General features: G+C 41.3%; 1 protein-coding gene across 2 annotated transcripts; it reads left to right on the forward strand.

Moving 5' to 3' along the window:
• Nucleotides 1-6264: 6264 nt before the first annotated feature.
• IFT27 (intraflagellar transport 27) lies at nucleotides 6265-17160 on the forward strand. Of its 2 annotated transcripts, XM_071802203.1 has the most exons (8): nucleotides 6265-6405; nucleotides 9799-9878; nucleotides 10940-10999; nucleotides 11656-11715; nucleotides 12631-12748; nucleotides 13068-13177; nucleotides 14534-14612; nucleotides 15424-17160. In XM_071802203.1, the coding sequence occupies exons 1-8, from the start codon at nucleotides 6372-6374 to the stop codon at nucleotides 15690-15692; spliced, it is 810 nt and encodes a 269-aa protein (XP_071658304.1). In that variant the 5' UTR covers nucleotides 6265-6371; the 3' UTR covers nucleotides 15693-17160. The 2 variants fall into 2 exon arrangements, with proteins under 2 accessions (XP_071658304.1, XP_065686596.1); XM_065830524.2 differs by lacking the exons at nucleotides 14534-14612; nucleotides 15424-17160 and adding an exon at nucleotides 13387-14391.
• Nucleotides 17161-17495: the final 335 nt, after the last annotated feature.

Consider the following 17495-nt stretch of genomic DNA (forward strand, 5'->3'; position numbering starts at 1 on the left):
ATAGGTAACAGAAAATTATCAAGCATTTATTACTGCTTTAATATAAAGGAGAATAAGAATTATGTGGCTGTGCTAATTTTACACTTCCTTCTGCAGATGAAGATTTTCTGTCTTAAAACATTTGCATTCCCCCCCTTAAAGTAATTTTCCATTTTGCTGGATACAGCACAATTGCATCTACTCTTTCAGCTGCAATGGGTTGCTGAAACCGAGCTATTGCCCAGCACCTGCTCTTAGTCAGACAGCTGAAATCAGAGGTTAGGGGAGAAAAAAAAGTTTTCATGTCATTGTAATGCAAGTCTCCTTTTAGCTTTGCTGCAGTCAGTGTTCAATTATGTTCTGTAACAATCTCCATTACTAGAGTCAGTGTTTTTCTGTTCCTCTGTGCATGTATTAACATTCTTGTTCACACATGATAGCCTTCTTAGCAAAGCAGAGGAGTCTTACGAGACATTTGCCCATAGATCTAATGAGTCTACATATTTTTTTGGCCTGTTGGCAATCCTAGTGTTCAAAAGTATCGTCATTTTGAATGCTCCAAAGGAAGATAACTGATACAATAGAACTGAAATTATTTCTCACTGAAGGCCTGACAGGTCAAAATTAACTGAAATTTCATCTAGCCTATTGAATACAAAACACAGAACACATAACAATGAAGGGCCCTCATGTAAATTTTTTTCCTGTGTGTATACTATTTTTACAAGCTCAGAATCCTTCTCATTCAGAATTTTTCTTAGTTCATTCTGTAGCCCAGATGTTTACAACTTCAACTGAAGCAGGAACCAAAGCCGTACATCTGTAGGAAGAAAGCCACAAAGACTTTGCCCAGCAATGCTCAGCAGCTGGTGCAAACAGCTTCTGGCAATGCAGGAGCAGGAGCCTTGCTTTTGAAGTAGGAAAGAGCAACAACACACAGACAGAGAGCTCAGAGACAGGGGCCAAAAAGTGAACAACACAGAAATTCAAGGTCTGGGACTTTGGGAAAAGAAAATCCAGAGCAAGGAAGGATTGGAGATGATTAGAGGGAGGATCTGAAAAGCTTAGAGCATGAGAGGTTTTATTATAGTATAAATACATTATAATAAATTGACCTTGAAAAGAAAGGACATGGATAAGGTAGAAAAGTTTATGCCTAAAATACAACCTGTTAGAAAAGTGGAAATGATAGAAAACAGAGTGCTAAAAACTCTTGAAAATTTAATTAGGAATCTCAAATATTTCTGTTCTACTTCTTCCATTAAAGCTCCAGGTTCTCAAATTACATGGCTGACTCTCCGTTTTCAGTAAGGGGAAAAAAATTCTAACTGTTATGCCTGCAGAGAAAACTGAATATTCAAACCCTAAAACCATAAACAGAATATAAACCAAAACATAGCCTTTTATTTTTTAATAAATTTATTTATCTGAATGTAGTCTCTCTTACAGTTTTTAACATAAGATATAGCATTAGTGTAAACCTAGCAGCTGCCTTCTAAGCAGACGGCAGCTAGAGATCCAAAAAAAGATTCCCAGCTGATATTATAATCATCATCACCACATAATGACTGCCATGCTGGAATTATGGGTGGCTCATTTAAGGATTTTATATATTCATATATTCTGTATTTGACAGATTAACCCCTTCCCCATGATGCAGAAGCATACTCAACACTCACCAGCATCCAATCACTCTATGCATGACTCTGTGCAAAAGAGCATGACAATGATTGCTCCAATAATAGCGTACTCACAGCTGAGAAAGGTTCAGGCCACACACAAGGCCACAGCAAGTCCTCAGTCTGTCACAGATGCTCCCCCACAGAGAATTCTATACAACAGTAAGATTTGCTGTATGAAGTTCCAGATTCCTCTAATGTTTTGGAGTATATTGTTAAAAACTAAATGAGGATTTACATTTTGTTCCCAGCACTCTTCCTAGCTTCTATGTGCAAGAACAAACAAAGATTCAAGCTGGAATTTTTCCAGACATATGAAGAATAATTATTCCCCCCAAATTCTCCTTATGTTTATCCTTGTGGATTTTAATGCATCCTTGAGAAATCCGTTCCTCGTTCCATATTCATGAAAAGAGAGGACATGACAGTTACAATTAGCATACTTGAACCAAGTTTGCAGCCTTGTAGAAGTACCTACCCTACATCTAATAATTTATCACTTTTCATTGATGCCACAACCACTAGTCATTTCTAACTTTCACTTTCCCAACGTAGCAGATCAGAAACAAATGACAGATATGCCAGATCAGTCAGAAGTGCTGCTGTAACTGCCAACAAATCCTTTGGCTGATTCAACCACTTCATAATCATCTTACATTTCAGTGCACCGAGTCTCAGCCAAAAAGCTTTCATATCTGTGCCTCAGTCCCTACCACAAAAGAGCAAAATCTGAAGTCCTGGAACTATCATGCTGTTATCAACAGTGATATAGAAAGCATCCAGATTCATACTTCGGTGCTAATAGCCCCACTCTGAAGAGAAACAAAAGGCAACTTTGGGGAATGTCAAATGAAGTAGCCCTCAAAACAGATGAAGTTTCTATTTATTTTACTACTTGAGGATAGGTAAAGGATGGAAATTTACAATAAAATATACACATCCTCTCCTGCAGTTTTCAAAGCTCTCCAGACATATTGCTGAACACTCATAGACAATTCTGTAAGAATCTATACAGATTTAAAAAGCTTCATGAACTCTGAATATTCATCCATTTGCAAGATATTTCTGATGTTGTCACACTGTTTCCTTTTAGTAACATAGGATTTAAAAAAGAAAAAAAATACTGATGAAACACTTTGTATTTAAGAGATTTCTTATAGAAAGATCTATCAATTCCTTTCCTTGATATTAGTGCCCTCCTGAGCACTGCTCACTCCAAGGAAATCTGCATTACTTCCCCAGTAGTTTTTATTAGGCAGTATGTTCAAGTTACAGGTTGCAACCTGCTCAACTCTGAACATAGCCAGGATGTTTGCACCAATACATGAGCAACTATAATAATGAGGCCTAGGAATATTAGCAAGTTTTGCCTCAAAAAAATCACTTTTCAACAGGTATATGCTGTGAAGGAGACAATGAACTGACCTGCACAGTGCCCAAAAGAATGTGAAGCACAAGTCATACAACAGTCTAGAAGACTGTATGACCTTGCTTTAGTCCTCATTGCAAAGCCTTACCTCGCTTCTGCAATTCCTTGCCACTGCTATTGGTGCTGCAGTTCCACCATTGCTGCCTTCTGTAGCCCGATGAAATGTGAGCCACACATGGACACATGCAGTATATCTACCATTTTGTGACCATCGCCTAAATGAATGTTACTTCAAATTTCAGGGTCCTGTGGCTGTCAGGGCAACTTATTCTGCTCACATTAGAGAAGGGGCGCTTCCCACTCATAGGAATTTTGCTTTATTTGAGGAAGAAATTAAATGTGTGAACAAGAAGAGCACTCTATTTCTCTTTAGCTGGTAAGTATAGGATTTAACCTAATAAACACTTCTCTAGGGTAAGAACATTATCCTCTGTTGTTGGGGTTTGTTTTTTTCTAAAATCCATAGGGTTTCTCTCCCCCTCTCTTTCTCACATATACAAGACGAGAGAGGCTTCAGTGAGCACAGCTACCAGTATTCCAATTTATTCAGCAGCAGCCCCTGTTGACTGCTAACAGCAGACTGCGATTCTGCTTGGATTACAAGGCACAGATAAGTAATTCCATCCTTAATCTATCACTGTCAATGATGGTAAGGGAGCAACTTTTACCTGTGAGAAGTCAGGCAGAGGAAAAGACCATGATGGGGTGGGGGGAAGTGTGGGGCAAAAGGACAGCAGAAATGGAAAGGACACAAGTACATTAAGAGCTCAATGTGCAAGTGCATGCAGAACTAAGTAGGAAATGAGGGATGCGATGAAGGACCAGGGTGCTAATAGAAAAGCAGCAAACAGGAGAAAGGAGATAGCCAGATTCCAAGCAGAATTTTTCAATAGCAATGAAAATCTCACGACCAACATAATCTATGCCGTCTATTACACTGATCCCAGTGTAAAATGGTGGAGATGTTTGAGAGCTCAGTAAATGCTGATGGATACCACTACGTTACAGCCACGATCAATAAATCTCAAATGCATCATAATGGAGCCTCAAAGCCTTCACATACAGACCTGTCAGTAAACTGGGGCAATATTACAAATAGACAACAAAGGATAACGCAAAGATTGCAAAAATGGAACAACACAGAGATAAGTGAATTTCTTGGAGGATGGAGCGGAAGACAGAAAAGATGAAAAAGCAGGTAAGCTATTTAGACATAAGTGAGGTAGAAGATCAATAACCCCACACCTGTTTTATGTGATGGAGGATTCAGGAATGGAGGAGAAAACAGTGAAAGTAATAATGAGACTTGGGATTAATTTTTCTTTTCCTTTTTAAAGGAATCTCTAGTGCTGACTCTACCAGTATACTTCACTACAGTCATCCTCTACAATTAAAGTCTCTGCCCACTCAGGCTAAAGTAATCCCATTTGGATTTTTGTTAAAGAAACAATTACTTTTATGTACATATAAAATAGTCCTTTGATTTTGCTATAGGTACTTATTATTTCTATGTTACTTGCTTGTCTGGCTAGAATACTGGCAGATACGTCACGTAGTCCCAAACATGTGAAATGGGTCATTCATACTAGTAAAGACCATAAAAAGCTGATTTCTAGGCAGGCACTGCCTTGAGATCAATATAAAACTTGGAAAAAAATATTTTCAATGAACTCTGCTCTTGGAACGTCCAAACACAGGTCCACTACTGATTATATTCTCTTATTCCCAAGCTTGCTTACTGCTTTTCCTAGTAAACAGATTCTGTGCTCCAAAGTAAGCAATATGCGTAGCCAAGCAAAGTCTATACCCTGAAAAACTATTGTTTGTTATTGATGCCATGCTTTCTAACTGTGTAAGAGCTTTCGAAGAGCTTGGAAGGGGGGGGGGAAACGCAGGAAGCTTCACAATCAGCATTTTCAGCTCTAACCCAAACCCATTAAATTTGACTTAGACTGCTTAAGGAGAACAGATCAGTCTAAAGATGAAGAAAAAGGCATAGAAATAGTTTAAGAGAAGTCAAGGGAGATCCATGTAAAAATATTTGGAAAAGAAAACCAAGTAATTAAAAGGAAACAACCTACTGCAGTGCAGGAGGACTACAAAAATAACAAAGAAACACGAAAAAAAAAGGAACAAAATTCCAAGATACTAAGAAAAAAGTGATTAAGAAATCGGTGAGCAAGAAGAGAACCCTCTCTAGAACAGCAACATAGTGAAAAGCAACAAAAAAGATGAACTGCAAAAAACGGAAAGAGATCAAATGTTGCCCCTGGTTGAGAAAGAACGTTGCTCAACTTCCACAATGGACACACAGGCCTCATAAACTGGCTATTTTAAACATGCTGACCCAACCTGCCCTGAAATTCTGCGACTTGACTCCAGCTCCGAGCCCTGAGGGAAAAAGTAACCCAAATCACGAGACTCCCACAGCCGGTGACAGGACACATGACACAGTCCCCTGCCCTTTGTTTGGGCGGGCCCCACATCTCCTGCCCCACAGCCAGGCCCACTACTCAGCCTAAGCAACTGATCCCCGCCCGCCGCTAACGGCCAACACCGCGCTCAAGGCGCCCCCGGGCGTAACCGTCCGCGCATGTGCAGCAGATGGGCGGAATTAGCGCGTATCCGCTCCGTCGGCCCCGAGAGCCGGGGGTGGGGAAGTGGCGAGCGTCCGATCGTGCTCATGCGCAAGAAAGCACACAGCCAGGCGTGCGGGTGAGAGCGGGGGCGCCTCTGCACGGAAGATCCCATTCCGTGGGAAGGGCATAACCGGAAAATGGAGGCTTGTCTCCCTCACTTTCCTTTTTTTCTCTCCTTGGTACCGCCGTACCCCTATTACATAGGCCCGTGGCTTTATTATTGTCTGCCCTGTCCACAAGGCGTTAATTTCGGCTGCGTGGTACAGTCCCCTATGTTCTACCCAATAACAAACGGACTCTACAAACGCATTTAGTTGCTGAGCAGAAACTACTCCGTTGAATCCGTAACACCACGGCGCCAGCCGCTGAGCGCGTTGCCCCGCCTTAGATACTAAAAGCGGCGGGGAGTCGGGCTTGAATGACAGGAAGTCTAGTGGGCAGGAAAAGACAAGTGAACCAATAACAATTCCGGGTAGCATCGATGAGCAGAGCCCATAGCCAACCAAGCTTGGGGGGTTGGTCGTCTCCTGAAGGAGGCGGGGCGCTCGGTTGCTAGGGCCGCGTCGTTACTAGGGCAGCGGCTGCCGCCACCGCGCTCTGCTGCGGCCCTCCTGTCCCGCCACCACCTTCCCGCGGGCCGGGGCGATGGTGAAACTCGCTGCCAAGTGCCTCCTGGCAGGTGAGTCCAGCCCGCCCGGTCCCATCCGCCCCTCTGGCGGTAGAGGCCTAGAGTGGGCTCCGTGGGGTGGGGCGAGGCCAGCAGCGGGGCGGTGCTGGGACGCCCAGGCCCCCTCGGCGTTGGGGGGAGCCCCGGGTGGATGGTTGCAGGCTGCGCCGGGAGGTGGCCTGGCTTCTCTCAGCCCCTTGTCAGGGGTTCGCACCGACGGCGAAGAGGTGGGGAAAGGGGTGACCGGATTGAGGTGGGGACCGCAGCACCCAGGGGACGAGAACCGTGGTAGCCACTATTCGCTGTTACCTACCCCGTACCCTGTCGCTCTCCTGTCATGCGGAGAGTCAAGAGCTGCGTTCAGGGCGGGCGTGAAGTGTAGCTGGACCAGCTGAAATGCAAGGATAGGATCAAAAAAAACCCCAAAGAAACTAAGAAAAAAGAGTACTTCTACAGTGCGGAAAGGTGGTCTGAGGAGGGGGAAAGTGCGAAGGGAGGAGGGTAGAAAGCCGAGTCCTGCCTCTTGAGGGAAGCTCCCTTTGTGCCGGAGGGAAAATTCGTGTCAGAAATTGGCATGATTCTGGGTGTGTGATGGAAGGGTGAGGCCTTAGCAAGCAGTAGAAGGATGAAGGATGTGCACTTCACAGAGGCAGCTTTTTCCCCAAGCAAACTGGAGGTTAACCTGAAAAAAAAGAGCTGAGGTGAAGACACCAGTTTATTTAGTCAGGATGAATTATGGAGGTGTTGAAGTTAAGTACAGCTGACTATTAACAGTACAGTAAGAAAACCTTTTTTTATTTTCCCTCAGCCAGAAGCACAAATTCACAAAATATTCGTCTGCAGACATCTCCCAGGTTTAACTCTTTGCTACAAATCTCTTTTCTTTCATCCAGAATAAAGTGGTTGCCATTTTTTAAAATGATTGCCTCAGGAACAGCTGACCATCGGCTTACACAAAATCAGGTGTGATCTTTGGCATATGCGAAAGAAGTGATCTCCCTGATGCCTCTATTGATAGTTACTGTGGACAGCATGAGTATCTTGCCTGTCTTCTGGATTTGAAATGTACACGTCGTTTCCAATTTGAAAGTTTCCAGGTCCTAATACATAGCCTCTATTTAAGTCTTTCAAGTTTTGTTGTTCAGTGTTACCAAAGACCAATTCTATAACCATTTAAATTTCACGTTAGGTTTTTTTTTGAATGACCCAATTATGTGCTTAATCTTAATTGGATGTGGAGCTGCCTTTTCAATTCTGTCCATAACACGAACAACAGGAAGGTCCTGTCCCGTATATAGTGTACCTAAGTGCTACAATAATATCCATGTATTATTAAAAATAATAAATTAATGGAGCAAACCAGGCAAAATAACTTCTTACTTACAGAAAAGACAAGTATAGTGAAGGATACGTAAGAGATGAGTAACCACAACAACTTGAAGGAAACAAGAAAATGCAATGACATAGGAGCAAAAACATCAGAGATGGAACAGGGGACTCTTGTGTTGCTTAGGAAATGGTTATGAAGAGCAGAGTGGCTCACAGTATTGGGAACTGCACCAAGGTCAAAGAGAACAACAGGGGAAAAGGGCTTTTATTAGCAAAAGTGAGAATATTAACTTGACAATAGAAAGTGAATCCTGTGTTATCTCAAGAGTAATATACAGACACACAGTAAAAGGTATTGTTGTTAGAGCTTACTATGAAAGCACTATGAAAAGGTTTTCATAGTAGAAAGACAGCTGGCAGTAGCAGGTGTTTTAGACCCATGCTACAGGTTCTGGCAGAATAACAGAAGTATGGATAGAATAAATACTGTGGGATGCGATACTGACAGATGAGACCAAACTAAATGAAAAGGGGAAGGAAACTTATTTTGAAAAAGTGTAGTGAAGTAATAGGCTAAGAGGGTGACAAAGAATAAGAAGAGGGAAAGAACAACTGAGGCTGTCAAACTGAAAAAAGGCAACACATTACTTAAGAATATGCACCAGATGATGCTTGTGCAGATTGGAGCAATGTGTGCTTCTCTGTCTCATTTTACAAAGACAGATCTAATTGTCTATTGAAACACAGAATAGCTTCCACTCAGAACAGAGTGTAGTCTTCAGCACAAGCTTGAACTGATTAGGGAACAAACAAGCTGACTTACCAGATTTTTCTGTCTAAATATTATGAACCCAACTCATCTCAAAGTAAGCAAGCATGCTAAACATGTTTAAACAAGAAGTACATTTGGTTAATGTATCTAGGAGCAATTGTCACTATCCAAAACACCCTTCCTCCTCTATAATATTATGTGAGCAGATAGCTTTCCCTCTTTCCCTTGAAACACAACCTATGAAGCTGTAATAGGATCAAAATATGCCAATTTCTGGGTTTATTATTTAAAAACATGAGGTCGAAGACTTGTATCCCAGGCTTGGCTGTCATGACTGTTCCTTTAAGGATAAAGCTAGAACCACTGAGGTATTAAGTTTCTGGTTCCTGTCCTTTGAACTGTCCAGGCTGGTGAGACCGTATGTGAAGAGAGGATGAGCTGTTTCAGAACATTAAGTCTTTGTTTGCAAGGATGATGATATTTTCATAGAATGATAGGGGCATAGGTGAATTCAGCAGTTCTCTGCCACTGCTTTGAATTTTACCAAGTTTTGTAACAGCAGGCCAAAGCACGCAGCTGCCAAGTTTGCCTGAAGTGTTGTACAAGCCATACCAGAAAGCCTTGGCTCTAAAAGAGCAAAAACTAAAGCCCCTTGGTTTCCCTTTCATATAGGGATGAATCAGCAGGCTCTTTCTCTCCAGCCAAGTGACATTCTCTTCTGTTCTGCCCAGAATGCAACTAATGAGCCATCAGCAGCATTGAGTCAGCAAGAGTTGCTCCCTTAGCAGGGTCAGCAAGAACAGTTCATCGAGGAATGTTAGCAGCTTAAGCAGCTTTGTAGTATATAAATTACTTGTTTTTTCCCTTAACTCAGTATATAACAAGGATTTGAATTTGGTGAAATGAGTAATATAAGGAGATAAAATAGTCTTTTATGCAGCCCAGTCTTCCTTATCACGTTGTGGTTTTCTCAATATGATAACATATATCAGCAATTTTAATTCTCAGGTAAAGGCTATAGGGTAGACACAAATTTTAGAACACACAGCAGTTCCACTCTGGTTTGGTGGCTCTTTACTGTCATTCATAGAGCAGAAATCTGATGTCAGCACCAATATGCATAATGGAAATACCAATTTCTTCGTGTATTACCTTTTATATTTTTTATGCTTGTTGTGACAGTTATCTTCCTGTATTCAGAGCTGTAGCATCCAAGGTCTTATGGCATGTGATAGTAACAGAACTGAGAGCAAACAAGATTCTGTAAGATGAAACAAAAATCTTTTATGTTTTTGGTTTTGCAGGAGATCCAGCTGTGGGGAAGAGTGCTTTAGCCCAGATGTTCCGCAATGATGGGGCTCATTTTCAGAAGAACTACACACTGGTAAGCAGGCTTAAACTGCTATCCAACATTTTTCTACATTGCATGATAAAACTAAGAAGGTCTAGAATAAAATAAATAATATGATTTTAAGTTGCAGCATTCAAGGTGGGGGTCTTACAGGGTTTTCTTTCTCTTACACCCTAGATTCTGAAGAGAAACCATTTAATATTCTGTAAGTCTTTACATTATGTGGATGATGGTTTTGAAACTTATTGCAGAGTAATTTAGTTAATGTTATAATTTTCCTGCTGAACCCATGTTTTCACAAGCTTTTGTGGTGTTAGAGAGTTTCCCCTTTAGGGAGTGCTCTATGAAAAAGCATTGCTGAAGGAGAAAGCTTTTAATTCCAACTATTAAATGTGCATGTGGACAGTGCACTTATCACTATGCAAACATGAAGATGTGCTGCATAGTCCCAAGATAATTATAATCTACAGAAACTGTTCCCAGATGAAGAGGATACAGTTTGCAGTCTTTCAGTGTGAGAATCAATGGTGATGACTAATCAGAAGCAGGATAAAAATAAAAGTAAATATAAGTAAAGTAGAAAAAAAGGAAAATATGACTGTGGAGGAAAAAAACCCTAAAATATGTTTATTCATGGAAATAAAGATGGAAACCAAAAGTTAAGGATAGAAATAGAACAAACAAGCAAGCTACAAAGCAGAATGAGATAAAAGGTGGAAGAGGCACAAATAACCTCAGTCCCACATGTTAGCTGATCACATGATTGGTGCAGAATGTTCTAGGGCGTGCTTTAGAGCAGCAGCGTGATAGTGAACGTAGCCCTGCAGGTTCCAGCTAATACCCTTAGTTGTATATAAGAAAATCTCTGGATGTTGGTTCTTCTCCATCTTTTCCCCCCATCAGAACAAATCTATGTGGCTTTGACATGTAGGTGGGAGTATGTTACCAGAGCTATGAGGGGTTCCCAGCAGTCTGTGTTTGATGGGATTGTAATGATTCACAATAATTGCTTCAATCCAATGCATCATTCGTATGCAGTCAGACAGGCTCTTAAAAACTCTTCTGATGCTTGTTTTCCTGATTCTTCTTGACAGACAACAGGCATAGAACTGTTGGTGAAGGCTGTATCAATTCCAGAGACAAGTGATAGTGTGGTGAGTTTTTCTGTGACATAAACTGGGTCAGAAAGAGACATCCAGAGCTCAAACCTCACTTCAGTCTCATTCTGGTGGAAGATCGCTCTGTGTGTTCATAAGGCTGTTAAGTTGCATTAAGGAAATGAAGCTGATCATGTACAATTGCTAATACTCCAGGGTTAGTTTAATTTTAAAAATGTAAGTTTTACATACTTGTATCCAATGTGACATCTTAAACCAAAGATATTGCCAGCTTTGTTAGAATTCTGTTCTGTCCTTTAGGGCATTCAGGTTTCTTAAAACTACAGAAGCTGGAACTTATCTGTTATTTTCCTTAATGACTGGTGGAATGTGGACCGCATGCATAATTTTGTGTTAATAGTGAATGTTACTGTCTCACTCCCCATATTCTGTTTCCAGTAGACATGGAAACCAGACTTGGGGCCTTGGAGGTAACCGTTTTATTGTTTATACATGAAAAATAGCTATTAATATTTGTTTTCTCATGCTATCTGAACTGGACTCTTCTCAGTGTGGGGAACTTGTCCCTTAGGGACACAGTACTGCTGTACTGAACAAAATGCAGGAGTTACAAGTTCCAGTATTTACTTTCAAAACCTTTCCCTACACTGTGTTTTTCATGGGAAGAGCCTTCTTTCTGCTTCTGCTTTCAGGAATTCTTCATTTTTGACTCTGCAGGAAAAGATCTATTTTCTGAAATGCTGGAGAAACTGGTAAGCCTTATGTAACAGTCCTCTTCCTCCGAAGAAGTGCTTTTGCTTTGAAGATCTGAACTCCTTAGTCTGGCAGATGTAGCAAACTTCGTCTTTAGTGTAAATGGGAGCAATTACCTCAGTTGCCAATGCATCCTGTTCTATATCCCTAAAACCTGTAAAAATACTGAAAGAAATACTTTCCAGAGGAAGGATGGTAGATAGTCATTCAGTTTTCTTACAAAAGAAATAAGGATGTTTAACTGAAAATCGCTGTGTACTCTTGGTTAAAGTTATTTTTATTTCTTAGAAAAACATCTATTTTGCTGCTACTCCAACAGTGGGGTTTTTCTGTGTTATAGTGATGTGTTTGATCCAACAGGGCTCATTCTTGTCCTTGAGCATAATACCACCCTTGATTTTTTTCCTTCATGCATTTGTGTACTTACCTGTGCAGTATCTCCATTTTGAGATGTACAATCAATTAACTGATGTGAGGTTTCATAAGACAGCTAAGTCAACCTAATAGTTCATTGTTTTACAAGGGGTAATTCCACTTTTGCCCTTGCACTAGGTCTGGTTTGCAAGGGATCCCTGTAGAAGCTGCCCCAGCTTCTCAGACTGGAAGATTATTTTGCGCTGATCCAGCACGAAGAATCAGCTTACCCAGGGATCAGATGAGTGTCAGAGCTGCTATAAGTAAAGTAGCAGGACCGTTTAGACGGGACTGGGGAAGGAGCACAGGACCACCTTTCACAGTGCTTGCTATTCATTCAGTCAGCTCAGCTGAGGTGTGAAACCTCAGCCAGGGCATACAATTCCTATATGTTAGGCATTTTATTTTTGTCTTAGCATCTGTGTTTGCTGTAGTTACAGACTGGCTGTTGACCACATCAGTTTCATTAGAGCTGACAATGTTCCTTTCTTGCTGTGCAGTGGGAGCAACCCAACGTCCTGTGTCTTGTGTATGATGTCACTAATGAGCAATCTTTCAACAACTGTGCCAAGTGGCTGGAGAAGCTGAGGGCTCAAGCAGTTGGAAAGCACATCCCAGGTAAGAAATGGGTGAGATTCTTGTCTGCTCCCCTTTCGTATGACAACAGTTGTTTCTGTTGCGATATGGCATAGCACATGTATTTTAAGCCAGGAGCAGGCATGACTTCCTCCAACTTGTTTACTTTTATCACAAAGCAGATAAGGCATAAATATATTTTCTCTGTGAAAACTTTTCTAGGTAGTTGTAGACTGTTCTCCACACCTCCAACTTTTTCAGCATTTATTGCTAACAAGTCAGCATTTCTTGGTTGTTGTTTTTCCTTTGTTTCACGTTTGTTTGTTTTGTTTGTGTTTTGGTTGTTATTTTTTTTCTGTAGGTGTCTTAGTGGGGAATAAAACAGACCTGGTTGGTCGTCGAGTTGTGGAGCAGAAACAAGCAGAGCAGTGGGCTGAGAAACATGGCCTGGCATACTGTGAGATGTCAGTGGTGAGTATCTGCACCTTTCACCATCTGTGGAAGTGCGTGTGTGTAGAATTATTTTCTCTTTCAGGTAAAGGAAGATAATTGGGGGCTTTCTTCCACTTGTGTGTCATCTTGCTCACCCTCAGTTTCAATGTCTTTTGTGAAGCAGTTTGAGCAGAAACAGTCAAATGCTTATTCCATCTGTCGTTCAGAATTTTCTTATTTCTTTACAGAAGGAGATGAAAAATTTTGAGGCACCTTTCCACATCCTGGCAAAGTCATTCCACCAACTGTACAAAGAGAAAGTGGAAACTTTTCACTCACTAGCTTGAGGGCCATGACTGGGATGACTTTTTTTATCCTCTAAGCTTTTTCTAGTGCCCAGAATCCTGCAGAATGGAATACAGAGAGAAGAAAAAATGAGCTATTTGCTGCTTCATGGTCATCTTCTGGTAATTCAAAATAAACTAGAAATAAGCAAGTGGAAAGACACTCTTCTGAAGTTGCTACCTCAGCATTCCTTTCATGTCCTCTAACTTGGTTCTCTGCTCACTGAAAGTCTGCTGTGTTGGAGGAGGTGGGGAGTAAAAGGGGAGGGCAGAATGGAAATTGCCAGTTCTTTGCTTTGATATTGTCTTGTCTCTTGTCTGAACAGACTTCCTGCTGCTACAAGCGAGGATTTAGAGGTTTGGAGGAGAGAGGAAGCTGACAGGATGTTTTTCAACTTAAGCAACTCAGCCTTGATGCCTATATTGCAGGGTGGGACTGGCGTGTCCCTGCCACTTGAAAAGCATTTTCAGTAGGGGGCCTGTGCCTTAAAACCAACACATAGAGACTGAGATGCGTGGGGACAGAGCTCGATTTAGGTGTGTTTCTAGGAGCGCCCAGAGTTTGAGGCCTGTTTTAACAGTGTTAATCTTATCAGTTGTAGGACTGATATGTTGATGACTAATATGTGTTTCTGACTTCTAGAATCTGGTTCTTTTCTTCGACATGGCTCCCTTTCACTGCCTGGTAGAAACGATCTGGCATCTGTGCTATTGTCACTTGGTAATGCAGTGCCCTCTGCTGGTCCCAGGTCACAAGATTTCTGAAGCTACCTCACTTGAAGTGAGCAGGATTTCCTACAGGCACATCCAAATTGGCTTATCTGCAAAATGTCGTCAGGTGGCAAGAATACCTGTTTTATTTTGAGTCCAAAATTTTAAAGAAATTATATTTTCTTCATGTCTTTGTCATTTTATGTGGTTTTGTGTCATTTTTCTTTTTGTCAGCTGAACTTGGCAATACCATGTTATCTTTAAGTTCAGTTCTCAATCCTTCCCTAGAATCAGAGTCCTCTTTGTTGTTAAACTTTCCCTGCTTGTCCTTTAATTTCAGATTAAAGACCATAATTCTGATGTCGCTGGTGGAAATAGGACTCAGGAAATGAAAGCCAACCTGGCTAAGTTCAGAAAGGGTAAAAGCCTAGAGAAAACTGCTCTTATGTGTGGAGTGCTGATGTTGCATGTGTGAGAGTCTGCTAATGCAGTATGTGAAAGCATCCATGGTAAGGTACTGCCTTGTAACTGAGCCTAACACCAAGGAGTTCAAAACTGTAACCATCTTCTTCTCCCAGATTATGATAGCCCCCCTTGGGCAAGGGAAGCTGGATTTTGTAGAGAGTAACCACTGAATGAATTTTCAGGCAGGATTTTCAGGAATCTGTTTCAAGACTTTTATATGTGCATTTTATAAGCATTTTTATGCCCAATGGTAGGAAAAGTACATTGGATTGAACATAAGAAATATGGCTGCAGATGTTGTAGTTGAGTTTATGAAGCACTTCAAGAATCTAGAGAAGCAGCTGGGCTCATTTCACTGGCAACAGTGTTGATGCCGGGAATTAGCTAGGAAGCATGAATACCAGCTAAAGAGGTTAAGTAGAAACTCAGCCCACAAGAAAAGAAAATGAATAGGTTCCTTTGCTAGAAGCCACCTAAAAAGTGCCAGAACCAGCTGGGAAAACTCTTGCTTCCTCTAAAGAAGGAAGGGCTGCTTCATGGCCTTAGGGTAATGAGGAAACTCACCGTTTTTTGGATTGGATTACCATTGCTGGCATTTTTATTTTACATGGGTTCTCTTGTTAATTCTGGGTGGGTGTCTGTTGATTTACATGGGCTGAGTAAAGTCTTGCCTGCAGGTGCTAGTACGTCCGACTATTAATACAAGTTTTTTTGGATGCTGTGCTGGTCTAATTAAATAACTAAAATTTTGTTTTGATTTGGTAGATCATTTTCCCCCTGGTTCTATGGATGATGTGATTACAACACAAGACAGATATTTTTTCGTATTGAAAATAGCATGCCAGGTGTGTATGCCACCTGTGACGTGGTATATAGAGGGGACAAACGCCTTGGGAATGGGAGATAAAGTGAATCCTATGCAGTCTCTAACCAGTGAGTTCAATCTCCGCACCAGAAGGACCTCCATAACTTCAAATGAACAGTCTAAATGCACCACTAAGATGAAGATGGGTGAACACTGTTTTATTAAATGAATGCAAAAGCTGGAGGATCTCATTAAGGGAATGCTTGCAGTGGTGATTTGTGATTTATAGGGAAGCTGCTTTTGAGAGGTTAGTGAAGAAAAATGCATCCCATGCAGGGAAAGATATATTGCCTGAGAGGGGGAATGTGTGATCTAATTAGCTAGCAGTAGGGATTCACCCACTGCCCCTTTCCCTCTTCCCACATGCCATGACTAGAATTAGAAAAGGCGTTGTGTCTGAAGCGTGTTGCCCAACTTGCTTTTTACAGGACTATTTCAAGCACTAATGTAGACACAATTTAATGTCCTTCGAAATGGTATGTTTGACGATAACCACCTCAATCCTTTCAAATGCATTTTAAAAGCGTAAGAGACTGTTCTTCCTGGCTAATGTACTATTTAATACCAGCATGATGCAGGTGATGCTCGTTGCTATTTTCCTAACTTATCTGTGACCTTGGTTGTAGAGGCTAGTAGTGAAGAGCAGTTAGAGAACCTGGGAGCCAGATACAAGTAGGCTGTGGAAAGTAGTTCTGTGTCTGTGTGAAGGAGTTTAGGGTAGTGAGTGGGTGACCTGGACAAGCAGGGGGAGCAAGAGTCTGAAGCCATTAAGTTTCTCTTTAACGGTGTTCGGTAGCTGTTGTGGTCACATCTATAGGGTGAGGATGCACATTTTCTGCTCAGAGCCTTAGCATCACTCTGAATTACAGACACTGTGGAGAGCAGTGGGAGGAAGGCAGAAAGCCTGTCTGCTGACCAGGAAGCTGCTTGTCTTCTTACAGCTTCCCTGTTTGGTCCAACTGTGCAGTGCTGCAGGTGCTCAGCATGGATGTTTACAACCCAGAAGAGACCTAGGTCAACCAGAACTGTAATTTCAAAAGAAGAAGGCAGAAACAAAGAGGCCTTTCACTGTTTTTAAGAGATACATAGTGCTTCTTTTTCCTGCTTTCTGGTTTGATTAGACAAAAAACATTTTTTCTTCCTTGGAGGCCCTCTTTCTTACCTTTCCTTTGGTCCTCATGGTTCTGCTGTGCAGAATCCCTGTTATGCTTGTGTCCTGCTTTGCTTAGCTTGATACATCACCAGCTGATTTTTTTTATCCTAATTTCTGCATTATCTGTTCCCAAGGCTGCAAGACATTTCTTCTTAGAAAGACTAATAGACAAAAGGAAAGTAGAATTTTTAGTCAAATTGTCTTGGAAGAAAGAACCTTAAGAAGCTGACTGACATTCTGTAATTTTACTGGAAATTCGTTTGTGTAAAGTTGTCATATTAAAGATGCTTTAATGGTTTTGTTTTGTCTTGCCAGACACATTTTACTATGGAATGAAATGCAGGAACTAAAATTCCAGCAAGATCAGGTTTTATTGTGGGAATTAATAGGAGTTTCAAAGCTGGTCGTACTCTGATAAGATCTGTTCAGCTTTAACAATGGAATGGTCACTGCTGTTCATAATAAAACATTAAATATACTGAAATGAGGCTGTCGAAACTGTTTGTTTGTTTTTCTAGAGATTTGTTCATTTTAGAGACTTAAAACTTAAGGAAGGACATATTTCAGAAAACTGATCTGATAAATGACACCATTTGGACCAGGGTTATTTCTGATACAACTTCAGTGACTTAAAGGGCTGGATTTAGTCTTTTATGCCACTTGGCTCCCCTGGGTAAGCTTCGTTTCTTTACCCACTATGCATCTTGGACCGATCTGACCTGATAGCAAAAGACACATGATGATGTTGAAAATGAAATACTGCCTTGGGGCAGAAGGATAAACTGTGTGGCCTCCCGAGGTCCTCTCAGTAATACTTTC

The sequence above is a fragment of the Patagioenas fasciata genome, chromosome 1 (assembly GCF_037038585.1).
Source record: "Patagioenas fasciata isolate bPatFas1 chromosome 1, bPatFas1.hap1, whole genome shotgun sequence".
In the NCBI taxonomy this organism is placed as follows: Eukaryota; Metazoa; Chordata; class Aves; order Columbiformes; family Columbidae; genus Patagioenas; species Patagioenas fasciata.

What these genes read in the sequence shown, in the direction of transcription:
- IFT27 (XM_071802203.1), top strand. Translation starts at nt 6,372, where the DNA reads ATGGTGAAACTCGCTGCCAAGTGCCTCCTGGCAG. An exon ending in TTCAGAAGAACTACACACTG is followed by an intron (nt 9,879 to 10,939) that starts GTAAGCAGGCTT and finishes TCTTCTTGACAG; the next exon opens with ACAACAGGCATAGAACTGTT. An exon ending in CAGAGACAAGTGATAGTGTG is followed by an intron (nt 11,000 to 11,655) that starts GTGAGTTTTTCT and finishes TTCTGCTTTCAG; the next exon opens with GAATTCTTCATTTTTGACTC.